The sequence below is a fragment of the Mus musculus genome, chromosome 11, assembly GCF_000001635.26.
Source record: "Mus musculus strain C57BL/6J chromosome 11, GRCm38.p6 C57BL/6J".
Taxonomy (NCBI): Eukaryota; Metazoa; Chordata; class Mammalia; order Rodentia; family Muridae; genus Mus; species Mus musculus.
This window is the reverse complement of record NC_000077.6, coordinates 69,990,825-70,016,865: the sequence shown is the minus strand read 5'-3', so window position 1 is coordinate 70,016,865 and position 26,041 is coordinate 69,990,825. Positions and strand designations below refer to the sequence as shown.

The 26,041-nt window shown below is 52.8% G+C and overlaps 4 protein-coding genes and 1 non-coding gene across 13 annotated transcripts; 1 reads left to right on the top strand and 4 right to left on the bottom strand.

Moving 5' to 3' along the window:
• The first annotated feature begins 1,437 nt into the window (after positions 1–1,437).
• Acadvl (acyl-Coenzyme A dehydrogenase, very long chain) lies at positions 1,438–6,683 on the top strand. The gene is made up of 20 exons (NM_017366.3): positions 1,438–1,603; positions 1,671–1,749; positions 2,008–2,073; positions 2,163–2,235; positions 2,323–2,387; positions 2,487–2,621; positions 3,288–3,432; positions 3,565–3,694; positions 3,783–3,908; positions 4,220–4,418; positions 4,576–4,680; positions 5,096–5,182; positions 5,268–5,330; positions 5,420–5,521; positions 5,601–5,698; positions 5,788–5,860; positions 5,945–6,017; positions 6,096–6,168; positions 6,266–6,341; positions 6,430–6,683. Exons 1-20 carry the CDS (start codon positions 1,542–1,544, stop codon positions 6,568–6,570), a joined length of 1,971 nt encoding a protein of 656 aa, NP_059062.1. The 5' UTR covers positions 1,438–1,541; the 3' UTR covers positions 6,571–6,683.
• Mir324 (microRNA 324) lies at positions 4,735–4,823 on the bottom strand. Its single transcript, NR_029758.1, has one exon. It is a non-coding gene; the product is annotated as a microRNA 324 (primary transcript).
• Positions 6,684–6,756: 73 nt separating the features above from the next.
• On the bottom strand, positions 6,757–16,274 carry Dvl2 (dishevelled segment polarity protein 2). The gene is made up of 15 exons (NM_007888.4): positions 15,840–16,274; positions 11,992–12,061; positions 11,566–11,711; positions 11,320–11,429; positions 11,069–11,204; positions 10,838–10,928; positions 10,661–10,730; positions 10,436–10,575; positions 10,276–10,352; positions 9,346–9,413; positions 8,923–9,051; positions 8,715–8,846; positions 8,406–8,585; positions 7,871–8,089; positions 6,757–7,722 (listed from the first exon to the last, which is right to left on the bottom strand). Exons 1-15 carry the CDS (start codon positions 16,031–16,033, stop codon positions 7,274–7,276), a joined length of 2,211 nt encoding a protein of 736 aa, NP_031914.3. The 5' UTR covers positions 16,034–16,274; the 3' UTR covers positions 6,757–7,273.
• A 580-nt stretch (positions 16,275–16,854) lies between these two features.
• On the bottom strand, positions 16,855–21,100 carry Phf23 (PHD finger protein 23). 9 transcript variants are annotated; one of them, NM_030064.4, is made up of 5 exons: positions 20,813–21,100; positions 19,238–19,269; positions 19,028–19,120; positions 17,734–18,565; positions 16,855–17,628 (listed from the first exon to the last, which is right to left on the bottom strand). In NM_030064.4, exons 1-5 carry the CDS (start codon positions 20,844–20,846, stop codon positions 17,414–17,416), a joined length of 1,206 nt encoding a protein of 401 aa, NP_084340.2. In that variant the 5' UTR covers positions 20,847–21,100; the 3' UTR covers positions 16,855–17,413. The 9 variants fall into 9 exon arrangements, with proteins under 9 accessions (NP_084340.2, NP_001278054.1, NP_001278055.1 ...); NM_001291125.1 differs by having other exon boundaries at positions 17,734–18,364; NM_001291126.1 differs by lacking the exon at positions 20,813–21,100 and adding an exon at positions 19,807–19,925.
• An 816-nt stretch (positions 21,101–21,916) lies between these two features.
• On the bottom strand, positions 21,917–25,496 carry Gabarap (gamma-aminobutyric acid receptor associated protein). Its single transcript, NM_019749.4, has 4 exons — positions 25,064–25,496; positions 24,423–24,501; positions 24,166–24,284; positions 21,917–22,407 (listed from the first exon to the last, which is right to left on the bottom strand). Exons 1-4 carry the CDS (start codon positions 25,151–25,153, stop codon positions 22,342–22,344), a joined length of 354 nt encoding a protein of 117 aa, NP_062723.1. The 5' UTR covers positions 25,154–25,496; the 3' UTR covers positions 21,917–22,341.
• Positions 25,497–26,041: the final 545 nt, after the last annotated feature.

Below are 26,041 nucleotides of genomic sequence, written 5' to 3'. Positions count from 1 at the left end.
GTGGAGAGAACTATTGGAAGTTGTCTTCTGATAAGGGCTTATGTGAGTGCACACTCGCATAAGCAGACTTTTAGATGAGGTTCAAGACAGCTCAGCAATCAGAGCATGCGTTGCTCTTAGGCAGAGGACTTGTGTTCAGTCTCCAGTGTCCACATACATGGCAGTGTACAGCTAACTGTATGTAATTCCAGTTGCAGGTGATCTAATGCCTTCTTCTGACCTTGGTGGGATATATATATATATATATATATATATATATATATACACACAAAACACTCATATATATAAAAATTTTAAAATAAACCTTTAAAGCCTAAAAAAAAAAAAAAAAAAGGGAGGGCTGGAGAGATGTCTCAGGGGTTAAAAGCACTGACTGCTCTTCCAGAGGCCCTGAGTTCAATACCCAGCAACCACATTGTGGCTCACAGCCATCTATAATGGGATCCGATGCCCTCTTCTGATGTGTCTGAGGACAGCTACAGTGTACTCACATACATAAATTAAAAAACAAACAAACAAAAAAACTAGCCTGGCAGTGGTGGCGCACACCTTTAATCCCAGTACTTGGGAAGGAGAGGCAGGCAGATTTCTGAGTTCAAGACCAGTCTTGTTTACAGAGTAAGTTCCAGGACAGTCAGGGCTACACAGAGAAACCCTGTCTCAGAAAAACAAACCACCACCAACAACAACAAAAACCATACAACACACACACGATGCATTTTGCTCTTCCAGAGGACCTTAGTTCTGTTCTCAGCAACCACGTCGGGAGACTCACAACTTCCCTCCAGCTCCACAGCTTCTGGTCTCTGTATCTATAGGCACTGCACCCATGTGCACACGCTAATATACAGACACACAGAGACACACATAAAGTTCTTTTTTAAAAAAAAGTATTCATTTCCTAAGACTTATGTATTTGGAGTCTTCACTCTAGCAGGGTCTATGTGGCCTCAAATTCATAGTGATCGTGATTTATTATCTCCCAAAGTCCATGAGAGACTAGAGGTGCCTACTACGCGCTTTTAGAAGTGTTTTAAGTTGGTGAAATCTTCTAGATCTCAGAATTCGCTTAGAGTACACCCCAGCTTGAGTCTGCCACCTCACGCCCCTCTTTATTTGAAGGAGAATTTTTTTCCTTATAATCCAGGTCTCTGCATCTGATATTTTCCTTTCTCTCTTTTAACTTTAGCTAGGAAGTCCTCCCTCCAGTCTACCTCCAACCTTCTAGTCATTTAATTCTTCCTTCTCTTATCTAATCTCTTCCCTTTTTAGTGGATCAGACTTTAGTTTAGACCAGCGGCTCTATAGAGTTTGGGAAAGAAAACGGATCGTTTGAAGATGGATCACCCTAGGTCAGGTAGAATACAGGGACCGGGCACACGTCGGAACTTCAGCTCCCACCATGCATCGAGGCCCAAGACCACGCCCCCACCACGCAGTGCATTGTGGAGCATGAGTCAGGGCCCAGACACACAACCTTTGGGCAGGCGAGACGCGAAGAGAAGAGGTCAGTGGTCAAGACTTCGGCGGCGGCTTTGGAGATGCAGTCGGCTCGGATGACCCCGAGTGTGGGGCGACAGCTGCTGCGGCTGGGGGCCCGAAGGTCCGTATATAGCAAGGGGACACTGGGTCTGGGAACCAGGGCAGAACTGAACCCCGACTCCTTACAGCTCGCGATCTACTACTGTGCTTCAGGGACAACCCCGGCCTATCTCTGCCCAGCGACTTTATGCCAGGGAGGCCACTCAGGTAAGTGACAGTGGATGAGGGAGACGGACGTAGAAATGCGAGTTGCCAGTTCCCACTAGCCTGCGACCGACAGGGGTCTCTCTCTTCGACCCAGTCACCTGGTGGCAGTTCTGTCACTGAAAGTAGGGGAAAGGGCACGCCAGGGTGCCCTAGTGAGAAAGTAATGGAACATGCACCAAACGCACTTCCTAGAGCTAGCGCTTCCTGCACACCTTTTAAGACCCATCTCCAGCCTAACTGCTCTGCCCTTCCCTCCAGGCAGTTCTGGACAAGCCAGAAACCCTCTCCTCTGATGCTTCCACCAGAGAAAAACCAGCCAGGGCAGTAAGTGACTGGAAACTGGACTGACACTTAAAAACCAGGAGTAGAATCACCCCAGGCACCCACCTAAGATCCTTTCCTTCCTTGCCTAGGAATCGAAGTCCTTTGCTGTGGGGATGTTCAAAGGCCAGCTTACCATTGATCAGGTGTTCCCATACCCATCTGGTAAGTAAAGGCTTAGTCAGTCACTGACAGTGTGGGCAGGGGAGCCCTCTCTGCCTGACTAGCCTGCTCTTCTCTCCCATTATACAGTGCTCAGTGAAGAACAGGCACAATTTCTCAAAGAGCTGGTGGGACCAGTGGCCCGGTTCTTTGAGGTAAGGGATGACCAGAGCTCAGCCCCTCCTGGGCTAAGTAAGATGCTAAGGAGCTTAAAGGAGCCTCTGAATATGAGATTCTTCCTATTCCTTGCTCAGGAAGTGAATGACCCTGCCAAGAACGACGCCTTGGAGAAGGTGGAGGACGACACTTTGCAGGGACTCAAGGAACTGGGGGCATTTGGCCTGCAAGTACCCAGCGAGCTGGGTGGTTTGGGCCTCTCTAATACCCAGGTGAGAGGATCCCCCTGGTTAACATTCCACAGTGCTCCAGTTTTGGTAGACTCACCACTAGGGCCAAGCAAGTAGCCAGAGTAGTGTCTACCTGCCTGCCCTTTTTCTCACACATTTTCCCCTGAAACATGATCTGTGTGCAGCCCACTAGGACCGTGGACCTAACTGTGGTTCCCAGGTCTTTGGGGACTGTGTGAGGCAACACAGCAGGCAACCTTCCCATCAAGACCAAGGGCAGCTGGGCACAGTGGCACTCATCTTTAATCCCAGCATGGAGGATGGAGGCAGAGGCGGGCGGATCTCGAGTTCAAGGCCAGCATGGTCTACAGAGGGAGTTTCAGGACAGTCAGGGAAACCCACAAAGTTTCAGGCTAGCTGGAGCTACAAAATGAAACTGCCTCAAAAGGGGGGGGGGGGATTATCTAAGCCCTTTGATGTTCCTGCTCCTGTCTCCTTAGGAAAGACTCCAGGGTTTCATGCTAGAGAAGCAGCCTACCTGGGAGCCCCATGGCCAGCCTCCCTGTGCCCTGTCCAAACCCACTCCACTCCCCATGCTCAGAGTAGAGATGCTCCAAGCCCCAGGCCAGGTCTGCCCTGCTGCCCATTCTTGTTGAGGACAAGTTCAGTGCAGCCAGCTACAATCCCAGATGCCTCCTTTCCCTCCAGTATGCTCGCTTGGCAGAGATTGTGGGCATGCATGACCTTGGTGTTAGCGTTACCCTGGGAGCTCATCAGAGCATCGGTTTCAAAGGCATCTTGCTCTATGGCACAAAGGCCCAGAGAGAAAAATACCTTCCCAGAGTGGCATCTGGTAAGGCAACCTTAAGAGACCCAGGGGTAAGGAGTGTGACACTGCTCACGGTGTTACAAGGAACTGCCTGGGGATGAGGGGGTGCAACTCTGGTGGTCAGGATCCCCAGTGAGCCCGTTCTCTCCCCCACAGGGCAGGCTTTGGCTGCTTTCTGCCTAACAGAGCCCTCGAGTGGATCCGATGTAGCCTCCATCCGAAGCTCAGCCATACCCAGCCCCTGTGGAAAATATTACACTCTCAATGGGAGCAAGATCTGGATCAGGCAATCTTCCGTTTCTCTTCTACCCTTCAGCCCAGTGGCCTGACCCTGCTGCTCTAAACCCTATACTAACCACCTCACTCTTCCACAGTAATGGGGGCCTGGCTGACATTTTCACTGTCTTTGCCAAGACGCCAATTAAAGATGCAGCCACGGGGGCCGTGAAAGAGAAGATCACAGCTTTTGTAGTGGAAAGGAGCTTCGGAGGGGTTACCCAGTGAGTATGGGGCAAAACAGAATCAAGGATGGGGACAGCACTGGGCTCTCAAGAGCAAATAGTCAATACAGGCCACGCTGGGGCTATCTCTGTACAAGAGGCACCCACAGGAGGTGAGCAGTTTTGTTTCCACTGGGGGAACACAGGCTAACAGGCCATAGCTAGATATCCGTAGCCCCTGGGGCACATAGGCAGTGCCCTGTATCCTTTTTATAGTCTGGGGAGTTCTCCCCTGATCATGAGACCCGAAAAGGCCGTTTTCCCCCACAGCAACCTGTTCATACCTCAACTTTCCTGCCCTGCCTTTTCAGTGGGCTCCCTGAAAAGAAGATGGGCATCAAAGCATCTAACACGTCAGAGGTGTACTTTGATGGAGTGAAGGTGCCATCAGAGAATGTGCTAGGAGAGGTGGGAGATGGCTTCAAGGTTGCTGTCAACATCCTCAACAACGGAAGATTCGGGATGGCTGCAACCCTCGCAGGCACCATGAAATCCCTCATTGCCAAGGCGGTGAGTCCCAGCCCAGTCCCTAGCTAGCACATGTCCCTGACTGCCTCAGAGCGCCGACACACACACATGCACACTCGACCATCGGCACAGTTAGGCCTCCAGCCCGTCCAGGTGGAAACTGAAGAACCACAGTGGGGTAACATGCGCCCTCTTGCAGGTTGATCATGCTACTAATCGTACCCAGTTTGGGGACAAAATTCACAACTTTGGGGTGATCCAGGAAAAGCTGGCTCGGATGGCTATTCTGCAGTATGTGACTGAGGTAAGGGCCTCCTGGGCCCCTTCCCTGGAGCCCTATGGCTTTCTTCACAGTTGGGTCAGACTACAACCCCCAGCAGCACCTGGGGCAGTGGGTCTCCAGCTTTACACCAATGCCCTAGGGGATGCGAGGAGGCATAGTCAGTTCTCTTCTGGAGGGTGGTGCTGCTCTGCTAAATGCTGCCCAGATGCACCAAACACGACTTTTAACCCACCCCTTTACAAAGTCGGAAGCCTCGAAGCCCCTGATATACCAGAGGGTCACATATTGGACATATTTGACCTGACCAGGAGGCTAAAGTGAATTCAAGGGTTGGAGGAGTAGATCAGCACTGGTCTTGAAGGTCTGAGCATTAGCCATTCTGTCTGATGCAGCCCTTCCCTGTTGTCTTCCCCATGTCCCGACCATGCTCCCTTAGTCCATGGCTTACATGCTGAGTGCCAACATGGACCAGGGATTCAAAGACTTCCAGATAGAAGCCGCCATCAGCAAAATCTTTTGCTCGGTGAGGACCCAGGTGTGATGGGAGGGCGGAGTCCAGATTAGGACCTCAGCTCAAAAATCCAACTCATCTGGTTCTCTGTCCTCAGGAGGCGGCCTGGAAAGTGGCAGATGAGTGCATCCAAATAATGGGGGGCATGGGCTTCATGAAGGTACAGAGTATTCCTCGGCAGGGGGGGGCATCTGTTCAGAGTGGACAGGCACATCTCAACAGAGGTTTCTGTGTCTTCCTGCGTGCCAGGAACCAGGGGTGGAGCGTGTGCTCCGAGATATTCGAATCTTCCGGATCTTTGAAGGGGCAAATGACATTCTTCGACTGTTTGTGGCTCTGCAAGGCTGTATGGTAAGAGGAAGGAGGATGAGAGAGAGCAGCTGGGGAGGACACTGAGTCCTCACTGTCGCCGTCCCCCTTCTCTCCACAGGACAAAGGAAAGGAACTCACTGGGCTGGGCAATGCCCTGAAGAATCCTTTTGGAAACGTTGGCCTCCTGATGGGAGAAGCAGGCAAACAGCTGAGACGGTACCTCATGGGCCGGGGCCAGGGTCAGAGTCAGGGTCAAACAAGATGGGAGGCCGCAACTGACCAGTCACTCTTCCATCTCCTCTCAGGAGGACAGGAATCGGCAGTGGTTTGAGTCTGTCAGGGATTGTCCACCCAGAGTTAAGTCGCAGTGGTGAACTGGTGAGTGAGCCTTAAAGCAGAGCCTGCGGTGGCTGTGCGCTGCCTTCCTCTCCTGAGCTCTGTCTGTGACTCTTGTCTCTTCAGGCAGTGCAGGCTCTGGATCAATTTGCCACCGTGGTGGAGGCCAAGCTGGTGAAACACAAGAAAGGGATTGTCAGTGAGTGAGCTCTGCAACCCCCTTCCCTCCCTGATTCCCTCCCTCCGACTAACAGCCCCACCCTCATCTACCTGACAGACGAGCAGTTCCTGCTGCAGCGACTGGCGGACGGCGCCATTGACCTCTATGCCATGGTGGTGGTTCTGTCCAGGTAAGGCGGCAGCGAGGGACGCTTGGCAGGCTAGAGCCACAGAGGAGCTGGGCCAACACCAGCACTCAGGATCATTTTAACCTCTGTTTCCTCACAGAGCCTCAAGGTCCCTGAGTGAGGGCTACCCGACGGCACAGCATGAGAAAATGCTCTGTGATAGCTGGTGCATTGAGGTGAGCCTTGGAGCTCCCCAGTACAGGTGGGCCTTGGAGCTCCCCAGTACAGGACGGCCTGACCGTCCCTCCCCTTCCCTCTCCCCAGGCTGCAACTCGGATCCGAGAAAACATGGCCAGTCTGCAGTCCAGCCCTCAGCATCAGGAGCTCTTCCGGAACTTCAGAAGCATCTCCAAGGCCATGGTGGAGAATGGTGGCCTGGTCACCGGTAACCCCCTGGGAATCTGAGACTCCCAATCAGGCCCTGGCAAGGTCATGTGCCTTCTCTGATGCCAAAACCCTTTATGGGGGTGATGGAGTACTTATTGCCTTAACAATAAATTTTCTACCAAGTCACTGTCTGCCGTGAATGTCACTGCTCCCTCCTCTCCACTGCCTGCCTCGCAAAGAAAGGAGCCAGAGGCTTGGGGAGTTGGCCTCTATTTGCTTTATTTGGTGTTTTGTACAAGTGACTAAAATAAATAGAGTAACAAAGGCAGCTACACAGTCCCCAACACACCACCAGCCTCCTTGGACTGCTGTCTGGGGTACCCAGCCCACACCTTCTTCTTCCCAGGGTACCACTGACCACCACCCACCCTCAACATGAGAGCTGACTAGGCACCTGGAGGTGGCGGTCATATTCTGGGGTTAGAAGGGATTCTCCATATAAAAGAGGAACTGTCTATTTAAAAAAATACTCCCCCAAATATAAGAAAGTCTATTTTAACCCCCCAAAAAGCTTATAAAAAATAAAGCTAAAAATAACCAAAGGTCCCCATCTACCCCCGAGGAAGAGGGGGAAGGACCAGGCACTGCTGGTGAGAGTCACAGTGGCAAAAACGTTTTGGTAGGCACCAGCCGCCAGGCTGAGCCCAGGCACTATGAAGGGCACCAGGCTGAAACTTGCCAGGCCAAGGGCACAGACCCAATGTGGCCTCAAGATGGGTCCCTACATAACATCCACAAAAAACTCACTGGGGTTGCCCATGGCCATGTGGAAGCTCTGACGGCTAGCTGTCAGTTCTGGGGGCACGGAGCCCAGGTCTCTGACTGGAGGGGCACCAGGGGGCTGCACTGCTGTGGAGACAGGGGGTGGGGGTGGAGGCATCATAACTACCATCATGGGGTTATAGGGGAGAGCCATGCCAGATGGGGCTCCATAGGGATGGAGCCCGGGAAGAGCTCGGAGATTAGGAGGAGCGCCTGTCGAGCCCCTGGATGGAGGAGGGCCGCCATCACCAGTCCCACCAGGCTCCCCACCCCGCCGAAGGCTGCCTCCCCGGCTGGAGAGTTCTGACTCACTGCCACTGCCGGACTTGGACTCAGGGGCCCGTTCCTCAGGCCTGCCTGTGCGCCCAGCCCCCCCATCGCTTCTTGTCGACCCGCTGCTCCGGCTCCCTGTTGGAGGGCAGAGGTGACGAGGAAAATGAAGCTCAGCCCAGAGTCCTCAGGATCCCAGTCCCTGCTCTTGCCTCTCCTCCCCGAATCCGCTCTACTTGTGCCCACTTTCTCTGGCTGTACTGGTACGTGGGAGTGGGTCACTTACCCTCACTGTGCTGGCTGCTGGCACTGCCTCCACCATAGGTGTACGAAGAAAGCTCGTGGTAGGGTGGAGGCTGGGGGCTGTAGGGGTGTGGCGCTGGATACTGGTAGGAGAAGGTGGGCAGCAGGGGCCAGGGAGTAGCTCCAGGCAGAGGTGCCAGGGTATCCTGGTCTGAAGCCCCACTGGAACCGTCATTGTCATTCAGAGAGAGGTTAACTAGGTCTGGAAAAAAATGGAAGAGAGGTCCCTGCTTTAGGAGGCCAGGATTCCTGAGAACAGAGAAACCTGAGCCATTTCCCCAGAGCTCCCCACGAGACAAAAGCCAGAGACCATGATGGCTTACAACAGGAAACTCTGCTGCTCTGGCAGAGAAACAGCCAGGACTCTCACCAATAGCCCCAAAATGCTTTTGTGAGCCCCGTGCAGCACTCTTTCCCTTGGGGATGCAGCTCAGGTACCTCGCTTACTCAGCAGTACTACTCAGCAGTACCGGGGCACACATCAGCCTGAGCTCCTACAGCCAGACCTGCTGACTTACAACTCTCACAGCCACCACTGAGGTCCCCGAAGACATAATAGCACTGCTCAGAGAAAGTAATCTTGTTGACGGTGTGCCGGATGAGTCCCGCCTTCAACAGCCCACTGGCATACTTGCGGGCCTCCCGGCGCTCAGGAAAACCTTCCACGTGATGGTACAGCCAGTCCACCACATCGGAGCCTGGGATCCAGCACAGCAAACAGGTCAGACTCTCCTCCCAGCTCCTCCCCTCCCCTCCACCTTGTGTTGTGCCCAGCTTTGGCCTCCTCCCCACCTTCCCATGCCACCTTGCTCAGGGCCTGGGAATACCTAGAAAGGCGTTTGGGATGGTGATCTTGAGCCACATGCGGTCCCGGACTTCGAGCCCAGACTCTGGGGCTGCCATGGCCTTGGTGACAGAGGCCATGTCCATGTGGACAGAGAGACCCCGGCCTTCGCAGCCTGATAGGAGAGACCACGGAGAACTTACGAAAGGTCCCTCACACACCCAGGGAGGCGGGAAAGGAGAGAGACTCACCATCAGGCAGAGAGGAGCCAGATGTGATAGTGCTCATAGATGAGGAGCCAGGGTAAGCAGGGAAGGCGCCAGTCAGCGCAGCCGAGTGCGACACCCAGGCGGCTGGGTCGATGGGCTGGATGGGCTCATCTAGGACAAGAGTAACGTGAAACACCAAGATGATTGCTGCTCAAGCCTGGAAAACTAGGCCTGTGTGTTCCAGAATTAGGAGTTCTGTCTACCCCCATCCCTTGGCCCTCCTGAACACATTCCCTACAACTTCCAGCTTTTCTCATCTCTTTTTGGGCTTGTTTGGTTGAGGCAGGGTTTCACCCTGTAGCCCAGGCTGGCCTCATCCATCTAGAGATCCTCCCGCCTTAACCTCCCAAGTGCCCACGCTCCCCAGATCTCCTAACTCCAGACCCCAGCCCCAGCATCACTCACTTCGAGGGAGGGTGAAGTAGGCCTGGGGAGACGGGTCCCAACACTTGGCCACGGTCAGCACGATGGGGCTGTGGGGAAGAGCAGAGCAGCTCAGGGGAGGGACGAGGCCTCAGGAAGCCCGAGGCCTGGTGGGAGGAGACTGAGGACAGAGAGGTGGGAAAGAAAAGAGCTCACGTTGCTGGGCTAGAGAGAGTGAGGGTGAAGGCCTCCACAGTGCGTGTGACTCACAACATGGCTAAGTTCAAAACACTGCTGCGGGGAACAATGGAGAGCAGAGTGAATGTTCCCTTCACTCACAGCAAGCCTCACCCAGGTAACACCAAACCATCTTGTTCCAGGACTCATGCATGAAAAACCATTAAAGGTTTTCTTGACCAAAGAAGCCAAACGGTAATTATCATCAGTGAGGAGAGGGAGTGGCAAGGAGCACACAGTGGGTGGCCTCTTCTCAGGTGCTCACCCACATCTGCTTCATGCTCTAGTGTGGAGTGACATGCCAGGGAGATTTGCAATTTGTGGGTTTTGTTCTCTTTTGAAAGACGTATTTGTTTTTTTTTATGTACGTGAGTACACTGTCAGTCTCTTCAGACACACCAGAAGAGGGCATCAGATCTCATTACAAATGGTTGTGAGCCACCATGTGGCTGCTGGGAATTGAACTCAGGATCTCTGGAAGAGCAAACAGTGTTCTTAACTGCTGAGCCATCTCTACAGCCCTTGTTTTGTTTGGTTTTTGTTTTCTCGCTATGTAGACCCGGATGGACTGAAACTCACTCTGCAGACCAGGCTGCCTCACACTCAGCCCAACTGTGCCTCAAATAACATGTTTAAAGGCATGCACCACCATGCCTGGCCTCACGTCTTTATAAAAATTGCAAAACAAAGGTAAACAGGCTTAAGCCCAAGAGGCCTGGGGCCAGCCGCACTCACCCTGGCTTGTGCACGATGTCTCTCAGCACTCGTACAGCATCGTCGTTGCTCATGTTCTCAAAGTTCATATCATTTACCTGAAGGGAAGGGGTGGTGGGTCATGGGCAGTGTGGGAGGGGCAGAGCATCCGCCCCAGCCAGCAGCCAGGCCGTCAGCGCACCTGCAAAAGCATGTCTCCAGGCTCGATCCGCCCGTCCGCAGCCACCGCGCCCCCTTTCATGATGGAGCCGATGTAGATGCCCCCATCACCACGCTCGTTACTTTGGCCCACAATGGAGATGCCCAGGAAGTTGTACTTCTCTGTGGAGGGGGGCCATATGACTGAGCCCCAGAAACCCCAAGCCCCTCTCTCTCCTTCCCTTCTCCCCGTCAGGACCCTCCATACCCATGTTGAGCGTGACCGTGATGATGTTGAGAGACATTGTGGAATCGGTGACACTGCTGAAGGATGAGGTCTACAGCGGGGAGACATGAAAGGTGTGAACTGCTCCCCGTCAACAGAGAGAGAAGCCACAAGCTTGTGTTTCAACCAGAGCCCACTTCATCCCAAAAGAACCCTCACCCTCTCCATGCGTGGCGGCCGCTGCTTCCTTCGCCTTCGGTGGCGCTTGAGGAGGCGGGAGGCACTGCTCTGCTCAGTGGAGCTGCTGAACCTGATAGCAATTGAGAAGCATAGCATTTGGAGGTGGAAGTGGTCAGGGAGCCACATGAAACAAGAAGACTGGCTGGGGGGGAGGGGGAGGGGAGGAGGGGGGAGGAGGGAGGGAACAGGGAGGGAAGTGTGCAGCCATACCTACTCATGGTGTCATCCTCATCCGAGTCTCCTAGGCTGGTACTCTCCAGCTCACTGGTCATGAGGGTGGAAGAGCTCTCGTAGCCAGCCAGGTGGCGCTCCAGCCTCGAGGGGCCACCAGGCCTGTGGCCACCAGCTGTGTATAAACAAGAGACTCAGGAGCCAGGCCTCCCCTTCTTCATACCCAGCATGCTAAGGCTTGCCTGTCTGCCCAGCTCAGTCTACCCTGCCTCCAGGGTCCATCCCCTCACCGCCATGTTCACTGCTGTCTCTCCTCCTAGGTCGGTCTCGCCTCAGTGATACGACAGATTCGGTCTCTGTCTCAGGCTCTAGATTTTCATGGCTGCTGGATACATTAGGGCTACACAGGTAGAGAGAGTTTCCAACCAAAGTCAGTCGGACAGAGCACCGGAACCTCAGTCCCCCTCTCTCAAGAGGTCTAGACTGAATTCCCTCTTCGCTCCCATCCCCTGGACTCAAGAATATAAAGGACTCACTGGAAGGATGGAGGCCTTGAGTCCCCAATTCCACTGGTCCTTTCTGGTGGCAAAGGGGGTAAGGGTGGAGGCGGAGGAACCAGTTCTGTCCGAGACTCATGGGCTGGGGGAGCCACCTCAGGCTGTGGGGTATCTGACGACACAAGCTAGAAGAGAGCACGTAAGAAAACATGGTTCTGCTGGGGAGCGGTGTACGAGAAGAAACTAAGGAAAAGGACCAGAAAAGAAGGACACAGGGTCCTGGAGACCTGGGTGAAGAGGCCAGAAAAAACAATCCAGTACGGGAGGCTATAGGAAGAGGAGGCCGAGGAGTGCTCACTGTATCCACATTAGAGAAGAGGGAAGCCAGGCCACCCGCGACTGAGCAGGGGGGAGGCTGCAGAGACAGACTGAGGTTGGAAGCAGCTCAGTAATGAGTCCCCTTACCCAGGAGACAACCCTTCCATTGAAGCAAGGTAGGCGGGCATTGTCATCGGAGATCTCTTCCTTCACCACCCTGCGGAGAGAGCAGAGTGATTAGTAAGGTGCCAGGTGTGATGGGGTACACCTTCAACTAACACTTGGGAGGCCGAGGCAAGAGGCACTCAGTGAGCAAGGGTTTCTCTTGCGCGCACACACACACACACCACACACACACACACACCCTAGATGGGCGGTGGTGGTGCATGCCTTTAATGCCAGCACTCTGGAAAGCAGAGGCAGGTGATCTGAGTTTGAGGCCAGCCTAGTTTACAGAGAGAACCAGGACAGCCAGGGCTCCACAGAGAAACCCCATCTGGGGGTGGGGGTGGGACAAACACGGGGATGGGGGAGATTAGTAAAGCTAAACTAGTCACTCCCATTCCAAATCTCATTCCAAGTCTCTCCCCATCTCCATCCTGCCCAAGCATGGTGACTTGCTGCCCTGACTGACACGTCGTCTGCTTTTCCCCTAATGTATATGTACATGTCTGTGTGCATGGCTGTCACATGAGGGTATTTGCAGAGGACAGGAGAATATTATCTCCCCTGGAGCTAGTTACAGGGAGTCAGGAGCCACCAGTGGGTGCTAGTGCTAAGAACAGAACACAGCGGCATCCTCTAAGCCAACTGTCTATAGACTTCTGCCCTTTTTTTTTTCAGCAGCGGTAGCGACGACCAGGCTGGCTTCAAACTCACAGAGAGCTGCCTAACTCTGCCTCTCCATCCTGGTATTAAAGGCATATGTCACCAAACTTGGCTATGCCACTCAGCCAGCATGCATCACCATGCCCAGCTCCTCTGCTTTCACAGTGAAGTAACTTGCTTTTATACACAAATAAATAAATAAAAATTCTAGACTCTCTCATTTACCACTACCCCAACTCATCCTTAGAGGCACAATGCCACTCCAAAGACTTCTTCCCATTTGATCCAAACCTCAAAGTACCACTCCAAAGTCCCTTTGGGACAGTTCCCACAACTGCTCCAAATATCTAATTTAAGAGCCTGGCTGGCCGCCTAACCATCTCTGTCCTACACATCTGTCCCATAAAAGCCTCTGGTCCTCACGGAACCTGCTGCCTTTGAGTTCTCTCTAATTCACAAGCAGAGCCACCCAAATGTGTGGCTTTTCTGGGTAAAAAATCACCCTTACATGCAACAATAACAGTCCACGTGTGGAACGCTCCCATGGAGCGAGGAAGCTGGGCTTCCCAATTCCGGGCCACCTCACCTCACTAAGCAATCTGCTCGGTCTGAAAAATCCCAAAGCCCAGCCTCCCACAGGTTCCTGTAGTGGACTAGACCTGTTCCTTCCTTCTCATACCCACAAGAAATCATTAGTACCTATTAGATTCAACACATGTCCTGGGTGTGTGGCACAAGCCCTCACCTTTGTAAGCAAATCCATGTAGACAAACTATGAGCCATGAGCCATTCTTTCCCACACATAACACCCTCACCCTCAAATCAGAGCTTCTTCGGGGTGGGGATGGGGGCTAAAGAATTGGCTCAGTGGTTCAGAACACTCGTTCTCGCAGAAGACCCAGGTTTAGTTCCCAGAATCCACCTAGTGGCTCACAACTATCCATAGTTCGAGTCCCAAGGGATCTGACTTGTCTCAGCCAAGCTTTCCAGGCACCAAGCAGGCACACTGTGTGCACAGATTTGTCTGTGTGATTAGTTCTAGCCTAACGTACTCTGGGGGCTTGGGGATAGGCCTCACGAATACATTTGCTATCAAGACGGCACACGAGCTACTCAACATTAACCAACTCTTCCCAACAGAACCCCACCGGACATGGCCCAGTCTCCTCCAAAGCAAGCAGTTCTGTATCGTGTAATGTAGTCTATGAACTAGTTAGCTTCCATACTAAATGAAAATTACCAGTCACCAAGAATGTACCATGTGCCATGCACCGAAATTAAGCATTTTACACTATGATTATCACCATGCCACAGATGAAGAAATCAAAGCACAAAAGCTAAATAAATTGCCCAAAATTATAATGCAAAAAGAACAACCTTGATATAAACCCAAGACCAACTCCCTAGGCAGCATCACCTTCTCCACATCGAACAACTGTTAACAAGGGTCCAGCCTGTTCAGGGAGCCGAGGGGGATGTGCTCCCACCACAGGGACTTTCACAGGTAAGAAGTCTCTCCCCAACCCAGGTGGTAGGTCACCTTCCTGTCCCCAGGACCCTGCTATCCCTGCTTGTCAACTCAGGACATCATAGCCTAACACAGTCTGAGCTTGGGGACACAGAAGGCTCAGTCCCAATCTCTACAACAACAAGAAACTGCCTTAAATTATAGTCTCAGTCCAGCACAGGGTCACCCAGCATGTCACAAATCACCCCAGAACTCCATAGCCCCCAGCGTCCCCACACAAGCAGCCCTTTGCACCATACTGATTACAGTACCCCATTCTGCTATGATGTAGCAGTACCACTACCCCATTTGTTCCCACTTGTCCCTGTCTTGTAACTTGTAAAAAGCCCAGGTCTGGGCCAGGCATCCTGACTGCCACACGTTATCTAGTTCCAGCACTATGGATGCAGGTGTAGAGGCAGGGCTGCTACAAGTTCAAGGCAAGCCTGTTCTATATTGTGTTCTAGGTAGCTTCAGTAACAGAAGGAAGTTCTTGGCTCAGCAGCAGACTGACTGGCTCTGGAGAAGACTGGAGTTCAAGTCCCAGCACACACATAGTGGCTGGCAGATGCTAACTCCAGTTCTAGGAGATCCCATGCCATCTACTGGATTCATTGGGCACTGCATGCTTGTGGTACACACTATGCATGCAGAACACCCAAACACATAAAGTAGCTTTTGTTTGTTTTATGACAAGGTTTCTCTGTGCAGCCCTAGCTGTCCTGGCACTGGCTCTGTAGACCAGGCTAGCCTTGAACTCAGAAAACTGCCTGCCTCTGTCTCCCAAGTGCTCAGATTAAAGATGTGCACCACCACTGCCCAACACATAAAATATCTTTAAAAAAAAAAAAAAAGCAAAAAAATCCTCCAACTCTCTTCAGCCCCCAGGGGGTATCGGGGTAGCGGGGAGAGGAGGTTCTGGCCCTAAGAGGAAATAAGAACTCAGAAAAGTTCAGAATGGTACATGCTTTGCCAGGAAAGTCTACTTCAAAACAGCCTAATATATCCCAATAGATCTCGCTGCAATATTACAGACTCTACCATCCCAAAATAATACTATGGAACCTGATTAATAAGCCAGAATAGCCTAATTGTCTCACTATAGCCCGGTCTACATAAAAACACTGCATGCCCAGCATATTGGCTCACACCTGTTTATTTCAGCTCTGGGGGCTAAGGCAGGAACTCCATGGGTTCGAAGCCAGCCTAGGATACAAGGAATAAAGCCCTACCTCCAAACAAAAGAACAAATCAAAACAGGCAAACAAAATTACAGACTATCTCTATCTAACTCGCGTGCAGACGTCTGAGAGCGAGCATCCCAGCTCACCAAAAGATAGATGGCTCTAATCTCCGCACAGCCTAGCATAACCTCAAGCATCACTTCTTTGCCTTTTGGCTAAAATCATGGAGAGAGAATGGCCAAACAAACCAGTGTTCCCCATTCCTCCAACCTAATTTTCTCGCCATCCAGCCCTTTCTTCTATGTGTCCAAATATAACCTTGTCCGTCTTGGGATGGGCTTTCTACCTTAGCACAGTACAATATGCTATGCTCCACTACAGGCCAGAAACAGTCCAAGGTAGACCGGTCTCCCTCAATATCGCCCAATCCACTCTAGCATACCCACCGTCCTTCCCAGTCTAGGCCTCGCGCTTACCCAAAATCCTGATCCATGGACTTGAAAAAGTACTTGGCGCCCGCGGGCCGCTGCAAAACGCTCTTGAAATCGCCGAGCGTGATGCGCTCCGCCGGGACAGGGATCTTCACCAGGTAAGGAGTCTCTTCTTCATCCAGATGGTAAATCACCTTCGTCTCGCCTACACCACCGCCCCCCGCGCTGCTGCCCGCCATGGTCTCGCTCGCGCGCTCCCGGGCTCAGCCGCCCACCCAACAGGACTAAGCGCCCCCGCCGCGCCTGCGCACACCCGCAAACTGACGCGCTAGCGCCAACAGCGCAGGGCCAGTGCGGAAGACGTGCCCAAGGAGGATGGCGGGGACCAGCGGGCTGATCGGGAAGAGCTGTGTGGCGAGACTCAAAACCTAGACCGCACAGTCGAGGGCCACTAGCTCCACGGACGTCGCGAGCAGCACCGAGGTCCCCGCCCACCTCTCCCCATGCCACGTGACCCAAGCCCGCCCACTTTGCGCAGCCGACTGTGCTTCACGTGACTTCCTTGAGTCACGTTACTACAAGCTCCACCTAGACACTCACGTGACCACTGCCTTGAGCAACGGTCTTCAGCCCTAGACGACTCCGCCCCCAAACGTGTACAACCCGCCCCCCCCCCTCCCAAGTACCTTAGCAAGCTTCTACTCTTGGAATGCTGGCAACTGGCCCCCACTTTGCCTTACCCATCTGAGGTTCAAGGCACCTCAATAGCAACTATAAGAGGGGCGGGGATATGGGCTGATGAGTGAGAATTGTAACCTGGGACCCTTAGGGCAGTACTCCTACTAGACTGTACTTGGGATGAGAAAGCCGAAATAGTCTTCAGAGATGTCTGAGGGGCATTAGACAGTGCCCAAGCCAGATTTGGCCCCTAAACTTCCCATCTCCACCTCCCAAATTGTGGAATTACAGCCCTGGACTTACAAGTGGCCTTCAGCCCCAACTCCACCCAAGACTTCCACCAGGTTTCCCAAAGATCCCCTCCCCAAATAGGACAAGGAGGGCTGTAAAACACAAGAGCCCACTCTGCTTTATTTACAACACGCAGGCCGTCTGTCTGAGCAGCCGGCCAACAGTATTAAAAACGAGGCGAGTGCTAATTGACACCTTTTTCTTTCCTTCCTCACTCCACAGGCTTTGGTACTCCACCTCTGAGCAACCTCGCTCAAATGGGGGAGCCCCAAATTAAAAATACATCCGGTGTAAAAGAAAGTAAACGGGAGAGAGAAGAAACATGAGGGGAGTGCTGTATTTACACTACAGTTTTATAGACAACTATCCCATTACATCCCAGTTTGAGCCCTGGACCTGCAAGTGAAAAGGGTACAGGGTTGACTGGACAGAGATTCTGTCTACAGATCCAGCCTCCCCGACCCAACTGTAATGGGGTCAACTTCAAGTCCATGGAGCAGGAAGGACAGAGTAGAAGACACTCATTTCCAAATACGTCTCCCTTGGGAATTGTGGCCCTCAAGTGGGGACAGCCTCCTCACTCCAAGGGAAGGCTGGGGACCCTGAGGCTCAGTTCCCAAGTAATGTCACAAGTTCCAGCCTTAGTGATGTCAGGGTTCTCCAGATTTGGGGAGACCCCCTAACCGCCGGGCCTCTGGCCGAAGTTCCTTGCATTTCTGGCAATAAAAGAAGTCGGGAACGTTGGTCTTCTTAATCTTAGCACAGGAGAGGTGGATCCACGTCCCACAGAGGCTGCACTCAATCATGGGCCGCCCCGCAAAGGGCTTTCTGCAGTAACACGTGATCAGATCCCAGGAGTCGTCACCTGGAAAAGACAAATCTCTTTAGTGTTCTGCTTCAAGGCGTCAACTCCTAAGAGCCCCCAAAGCTATCACCTCTGCTCCCCACCCCGGGCAGCCCAACTTCTCACCTGATTCTACCATGATGTCCTCATCCATGACCCGCATCTCGCCTTCACTGGAGCTAGCATCTCCATCTTGGCTTGTTTCTGTGCTGCCCACATCTTTGCCTTCACTGTCAGTAGGGGGAGCACCTTCAGAGTGCACTGTAACAGGGGGCCTGGGGGCCTCAGGGGGTGTTGGGAGCACAGGGGCTGGGACTCCACCCCCCACTGTCATCTCTTCCTCATCATCTTCCTCTTCTTCCTCTTCCTCCTCCTCTTCAGAGTCTGTATCACTGGGAGGAGCCCTAGGAGGGCCAGGAGGTGGGAGTCTATCTCCCCGATCTGCCTTTTTCAACTTCCGCTTCTTGCTCTTCTTGATTCGAGACCGCTTTTCCCCATCCCCAGGAGCTGGTCGAGGTCTCCGAAGCACCCCAAAGCCAGCCCCACCTCCTGGTCCCAACTTTCTATTCTTTCGGTCCTTCTTTCGAGGCTGGGAGAGGTCCCCCTGGGACAGCGGCACTGGGGCGAGAGCAGCGGGGGGCCGGGAAGTATGCGTCAATGATGTGGGAGAGAGTGGAGATGCCACTTTGGGCCCATCCAGATCAAAAAGAGAGTCCTTGAGCTTCATCTTCTCAAGCAGAGTAGCACTGTCAGGAGCCTGCAGACGAGAAAAAGTGGACCTTGGGGGTCCTGGCTGGGTAGGACCTGATTGAACTGCCCTTCTCTTTGATGACTTTGCTTTCTTAACAAAAGTCTGGATAGTTCGAAGGTCCGACGGGGCCGAGTCCCAGCCATCACTGTCTGCTGCACTCTCACCTCGCAATGGAGAGCTAGAGCCAGAGGCTGGCCAATCGCTTTCCTTAAAAGGAGGAAGAGACTAGGGTCAGCCGGAGTCTAGTGACAGCTCAGCCCTGCCACATGTCCAGCATAAAAACCAGGAACTAGACGTATCCCTACCCCAAATCTGATGTGTACTCTATAACCTACCTTCCTCACAGTCCTCAGGGGACCTTTAGAACACAGAAGCCACAGCTGTTACTTCCAGCACTGTTTTCAGTATCTCGTTTGCTAGGACACTCATCTCCCTACAGCTTACCTGGAAACACTTTTCTGTTAACAGCCACTCAAAACCATTAAAAAGTCTTGAGCAACACTCCAAATTTTTGTTTCTGCCGTTCATTGCCGTTATTCCATCCCTCCAAACCAGCTCTCCCACCATAGCCCTAAGGGCTTCCGGTTTTCTTAGTCTTGCATATTACAGTAGGCTCTTCCTATAAAGTAATTCACTCTGCCTCACCTCAGCTACTTTTCTGTTCCTTACCTCTTTGCTAGGGGGGATGTAACCAGCATAGGCCAAGACAAAACTGCAGAATTTGTTAAAATCCTCAATGGTTCTCCGCCTTTTCTCCGGTGGCTAAATGGAAAGACAAAACACGATCGTATGGAAGCCAGGCACGAATGTTAAAGGAGCCCTTCCCCAAAACACAGCCCCCTAAATTGTCACTCAGTGTTCTGGTATGGGACAGCTCACCTGAGTCTCTGGTTTAAGAGTCGGAGGCGGATCTGTGAAATCAATAAAAGCTGAGTCAAGGCACTAGAAAAGAGTCCGTGTAAAATCCTACCTCTAAACCTCGGAGTTCCCGACCTAATCCCATCCACCGTGAGGTCGCCTAGCCCAGCCAGCCACAGCCCCCAGCTGTGCCGGACCCGCCCCTGCTCCCCCTTCCGCCCCAAGGGGCGGAGCCTGGGCGCGGCGCCCTCCCCGGCCTCGCTATAGCGCTCCCCTTCCCCCACCCCGAGGCCCGGCGCCCCGCCCCCTCCCAGCCTCTCCAGTCAACTCGGCTCTCTTGGCGCCCCACCCCGCCATACCGCTCCCGGGGCGAGACCAGGCCACCGCCCGCCCCCGTCCTTCACACGCGCCCGGAGCCCAGAGTTCCCAGCCGGCCGCGCTCCACTGCCCTGGGCCCTCCGAGACCGCACAAGCCGCCTGCCCGCCCCCAGGGTCCAGGATGACCACGCTGAACTGCTCCCCGCCCTCCGGGCCCCTTCGACTCGAACACGAGGCCGGGCGCGCCCCTCACCCCCACCCCAAACACACACAGGCTCACACTCCCCAACGCTACTTCGCGTCCGGGACGGGCGAAGAGCTGCAGCCCGGAGCCAGACCCCCACCCCACCCCGCGGCCGCGCTCCCCACAATTTCGCTGTCCCTCCGCCCCCATCCGGGGCTTTAGCCCCTCCCTCCCCGTCTCGAGCTCTTCGGGCTCCCCGCCGGGCCCCCGGGCCCAGTTCCGAGCTTCTCCGGCCGCCCCCCTCCCGCCCCCGGACTCAGCGAGTCCCTTAGGCTACGGACCCATAAACTCTAGCCCCCGGTCACCCTCCAGCCGCTCCACAGAAGGCCCCCTGACGACGCCGCTACCCCCAATACACACTCCACAACTCGGAAGCTCTTGCCCCGGCCGACCAACCCCCCACCCGCGCAAGTTGCCGGTCTTAACCCCCACACACACACACCTCGCCCCGCCGCCCCTACAAGTACCGGGCTCGCCTCGCTTCCCAGTTCTCCGGCCCCACAGCTGCCCCTCGGTATCGGGCTCTCTACCGGAGACAATACCCAGACCCTCTCCCCACTCCACAACTACCTGCCCACCCCTCTAACAATCACCAAGCTAGCTCTGGCGGCAACTACGAGGTGCTCAAGCGCCACCGCCACCAACTCCCCCACCTCGGCCAACTACCGGGCCCCTCACTCAATCCTCTTCGTGCTCCCTCAACTCTACGGAGGGCAAGCAGCTTCCCCCAGCCTCTCTGTCTCAGAGCTCCAAGCAGTCCGAGGCCTTTTCAGCCCTTAGTTCCCGAAGCTGGGTCTCGGGCGCTCAGACCCCGCACCGCCACTCTCCACGCTGTACCTGATGTCTAACTATCCCGACCCAGTCTCCCGCTCCTCTTTCTCCAAGCTATCTCAACTCATCGCCCTTCCACCTCAAGAGCCAGGGCCCCGACCCCCTTTCCCGCACTCCTCCGTTGGGTGCCGGGGCTCGACCTCCAACTTTGCCCATTGAATCCTCACCCCGCTCCCTGTCCTCTGTGCCTATGGAGTGCTTACCTTCGGGACTGGGCTCCGCCATGGCTTCCAGCATCGCCCCCTCCCCTCCACCCGGTCCGGCGACCCCCTCCTCGAAGCCGGGATTCCCGGTGCTGCCTTGAGTGCTCCGTGTTTCTACCGCCTCGCTCCACCGAAGTGTCCGCTTGGCGCGGTTGAGACTCCACTCCGCTACCGCCACCTCCCTCCACCACTGCCTCCCGCACTCCCGGACCGGGCCCCCTCCCCCCGCACCGCCGGCCGCCTGCTCCCTCCTCCTCCTCCTCCTCTCTCCTCCCTCCCTTCTGCCCCTCCCCGCCGGCACTATCGCGCAGTGCACCAAGGGATTTGTAGTCTGTGCAGGGGCAGCGGAAAGGGGTATGCAAGATCCTCCGGAACTTCAGTTCCCAGGAAGCCACGGATTGGCGCAGGCGCAATAAACAACTTCCCCCCACCACCAGGGGAGTGGCGGGGAGATACGCAACGGGGAGCGGGAAGAAGAGCGGAAGAGTGCACATTGACTCCCGGGAAGTGTAGGCTGGGCGGGACCAAGAAAGTAGACGAAGAAGGGATTATAACTCTCGGCCACCATACTGCCTCACTTTGTACCTTCTTTTTACCCCCTCAGGGTACCGCCCCACTTCCGGCCAAAAGAAGAAATGGATGCTGGGAGATGAAGTTCTCCTAGTAATAATGGCACCTTCTAGTATTTGCCCTCTCTCAAATTCTACTTTACAGACTCCCATACCCTGGCACAACCTCTGCCAGTGGCAGCAGTAATAGACAGTCCTTTTACCACCTCCCAAACATGAACATATCTTCTTTAATGTAAAGTAACATCTGGATATTCTTACTTAAAAATGGTACTTTCAAACTTTCTCCATACCTCCCCACACTAGCAACCACCACCTCTCTGTTTACATCACACCCCAATACACACATAAATAAAATGGAACTTTCATGAGATAATGTTCACATTATTCCACTCACTAAAAAACAGGAAATTACCAACATCAACAACGCGTTTCTATTTCACTGATCTATACCTCAATCCTTCCCCTTTCCCACTACTGAAGTTCACGATACTTGAAACAAAAAACCAGGAGGTGGAATGACACAGGGCAAATTCAATTCAGCTCGGTGGTTTCCTTTTTATTGATGTGCCTCCTACCTCCCCCATCCAATGTCAATCCCTTCCACCTACCCCCCAAAAAGAAGATAGTGAAAGGAAGGGATTATTGGGGTTCTGAGCCCGATGGGCAGTTAGAAAGGGAATAGAAACCAAAACAATCATCGGATGTGACAGAGATCGACAATCAAGAAGTCTAAATCAGAGTGGGAATGGAGGGTAAACAAGGGGAGAAAGAGATGTATGGAGGCTGTATCTACCATTACCCCTCCTGCTGAGAGGGACTGGAGAGACAGCCTCAAACATTAAGTGCAGGTCCTGAAGAAAGGAGGTGGTGTTTGAGCCTGAAGGAGGAACTGGATGTCAAGGAAGGAGCGCCACCTCTCTTCGTAGAATGGAACCCCCCACCTCAGGTACAGCAGCTTCACAGACCATAGACGCTTTCATCACTGTAGGCAATGTATAGAAAGAAGTCTTCTTCATGGTGTTCCTGAAGTAAATGCAAAAGGGGGGGGGGAGGTTAAGGGAACTCGTTACTCAACCATTCACCACCAATACCTCAATTCCTCAAGAACCACTTTAAGCATTGCCTGGTAATTTCAGATGCAGGAAAGGGCCGAAAGGTAAAGGCTACCAAGGCAACTTAAGAACCGGACTCAAAATAGATTTGAAGATACAGATCATCTGTAAGCAACAGTAGGCACTAAACGTGGTCCCTAGTACAGAAGGAATAAAAGAAAAGCAATCATTCCTATTTTATCTCTCTCCTATAGGAAAGGCTGACTTGGACTGGGTGGTAGTGGTGCACACCTTCAATCCCAATGCTCTGGAGGCAGAGGCAGGCAGAACTCTGTGAGTTAGAAACCAGCCTGGTCTACAGAGTGAGCTCCAGAACAGCCAGGGCTACACAGAAAGACTATGTCTCAAAAAACAAAACAAAACAAAACAAAACAAAACAAACAAAAACAAAAACAAAAACAAGCTGGGCTTGGAAGCGCAAGCCTTTAATCCCAGCACTTGGGAGGCAGAGGCAGGTGGATTTCTGAGTTCGAGGCCAGCCTGGTCTACAAAGTGAGTTCCAGGACAGCCAGGGCTTTACAGAGAAACCCTGTCTCTGAAAAAAAAAAAAAAAAAAAGAAAGAAAGAAAGAAAGAAAGAAAGAAAGAAAGAAAGAAAGAAAGAAAGAAAGAAAGAAAAAGGCTGACCTCACTGCCCGGTGTGGTGGCACACGCCTTTAATCCCAGCACTCGGGAGGCAGAGGCAGACGGATTTCTGAGTTCAAGGCCAGCCTGGTCTACAAAGTGAGTTCTAGGACAGCCAGGGCTATACAAAGAAACCCTGTCTCAAAAAAACAAAAAACAAACAAAAAAAAAAGAGGCTGACCTCAAACTCACTATACTATGTAGTCAACAACTTCCAACTTGATACTGCTGCCTCGGCCTCTACCTTCCTCTGCTTCCACAGTGCTGGGACTGAAGCTGTGCATGATCATGCCCCACGTTCAGTGGTTTTGAGGGTTTTTAATTTGGGGATTTTTATTTTTGATTGTTTTATTTTTATTTTTATTTATTTATTTATTATTTTTTTTTTTGAGACAGGGTCTCACTACTAAGTATCTCTGACTAATCAGGATAGACTCAAACTCAAAAGAGACCCACCAGCCTCTGACTCCTGGATGATCGGATTAAAACTGTGTGCAGAAACAGCTGTGCTTTGGATTTAAAGGATCAAAGGTATGTGTCACCATTCAGGATGAGGACTTATAACAACTCTAACACCAGCACTCAAGAGGCATAAGCAGGAAGCTCTCTGAGTCTGAGGTCAGCCTGGTCTGTGTGTCAAGTTTAGGGCAGTGGTGGCGCACACCTTTTGTTAAGCCCAGCCCTAGGGAGGCAGAAACAAGTGGGTCTCTGGGAGTTTAGAGGCCAACCTGGTCTACAGAGGGGATTCCAGGACAGCCAGGATTATACAGAGAAGCCCTGTCTCCTAAAGAAAACGAACAGAAAGTAACAACAACAACCACCACTCCTCAAACGCAATCTATTCTTTGACATCTGGGACTCTTGGAGAGACTCACTTAGGTAGTAAGTCCCAGTCAGAACAACTCCACCAGTTCATACTCCTCCCTATTCTCAGCGCTAGTAAGATCCCACGGCAGGGCTGTACTGACATTTTAAAGTTAGCCAGCAGCGACCGCTGGCCTTTACTTTCCTCTCCAAACACTACCGTTCCTTCCAAGGTACTGTACCTGGTACAGCTGACCCATCGTGGCACTGGTGGGTGGAATGACATTGTTGACAAAGAAAAACAAGGCATCTTCAGCACGGAGATGAATTCGCTTCCGGATCAAGAAGTAGAATTGACCAACTGCCAAAAACAGGAGATGCAAGCAAGTCACAGAGGTCGTAGGCGCCTCCAGAGAACAGCTGCCAGGTGAAGCCTCCTCCCACAGAGTTGGCAGGCCCACCCACAGAAAGAAACGTGCACCACAGGTCAAGCCCTCACCTGTAAGATCAGAAGGCACCAGGTATTTCTTTTTGTCCAGGTCTCCTATCCGAGCTTTGGGGGCTTTTTCCACTATCACCTGATAAAAGGTAAGAATGAGAAAAATGAATATATATATATATATATATACATACATACACATATATATGCTGCTATATCGATGAAGAACTCAACATACAATATTCCCTTTTACTGAAACCTACTGGAATCTCATTTCTCTAGTTATCCTTATATACGTGGTGCACACAGCATTAGGTCCAAAGCTCCTGGCCTCACTCTTACCTAAATATTGAGAACTGATCCTAGAACGGCGCATCACAATAACTATTTTCACCAGAGAATACAGGATGACTTGTTTGGGTCAAAAATCTACATTAAATCTAGCTAGTTGGGAGGATGGCCATGGAAACTCTGGGTTGTCAAGCTCACTAAGGCCTCTATTCTGAGAAATACCCTGATCTCTCTCTCCCGTCCACATCTTAGTCCCCAGCTCTACTTCAGGTGAGAGACCTCTGGTACCAGAGACAACAGAGTTCTAACCCCACGACAGACAGAGCCTGACTTCAGCTTTCCCAGACTCAAGCATAGCCTGTGGCGACAGCGTCAGCGACGCTAGCCTGGGCCCTGGCTACTGTCCTTACCGGGACCCGGTCTGGGTATTTCTTTCGGATTTTCTCGCCCTCAGAGCGGCGCTTCTCGAACGGATGCTCCTCTTTGTACACGAACTTCATTCTCCCGAGAACCGGGCTGGACCGAGCTGGGCTGAGGGAACCCAGGGGGGGGGCCGGGACAGGGGGCGGCGGCGGAGGCGGCTTCGACGAACAGACTTGGCGGAGCGATCCACGAATTTGCGCCACTTCCCTATTCATCAACCCCGCCCCCGACCATCGGACCGGCCCCGCCTGCTAACATACGCCACTAGCTCAGCTTGCTAGCGCAACCCGTAGCCTGGTCCTCTTACGCCTTCAGCGTAACTGCTTTGGAATCAACTTGTGGGTTACACATATGACATCGCAGATAAGGTTGCTGTTGTTTCGAGTGAACTGAAAAACCCTTTCCCACAGTACAAAGTTGAGGACGAAACTGGTACCCAGTGGCAGTCATGAGATTTAGTTCTGCAGTTCTCGGAAATTACGTTGGGGAAAGGCAGACAATTACAAGTCTAGGATTTCATGAGACGTGTTTCTACGCTGAAGGTGGCCGTTGACACCAAAACAAAGTAGTACCCAAGCTGTGGATATGGACACCATAAGACAGAAAGGAAAGAGGTTTGCAGACACCCAGGGAATGCTCAAGGCTCAGGCTTATGTGAACCAAGAGAAACTGCAAAAGCCCCAAAGATAAGGACTACACCAGAGCGGAGGAACACATTTCTGAGTGTAGATAAAATCATGTGACCTCAGAAAAGGGCGGAGAATCACGTGGCGGGTGGCGAAAAGTAGTCCCGGCTCTGGAGAGGAGGTGCCAGGAAAGAGGGTTCCGCCCCAGGTTACTGCTGGAGTGCCAACACCTCGTAGGCAGCGCCCTCTTAGCCTGTCCACGTCAACTTCCCAGACAAGCCCAGCCTTTCTCCAGCTGTATGCCCTTCCAGGGTTCTAGAGTTTTCCCTCTTTAGCCTT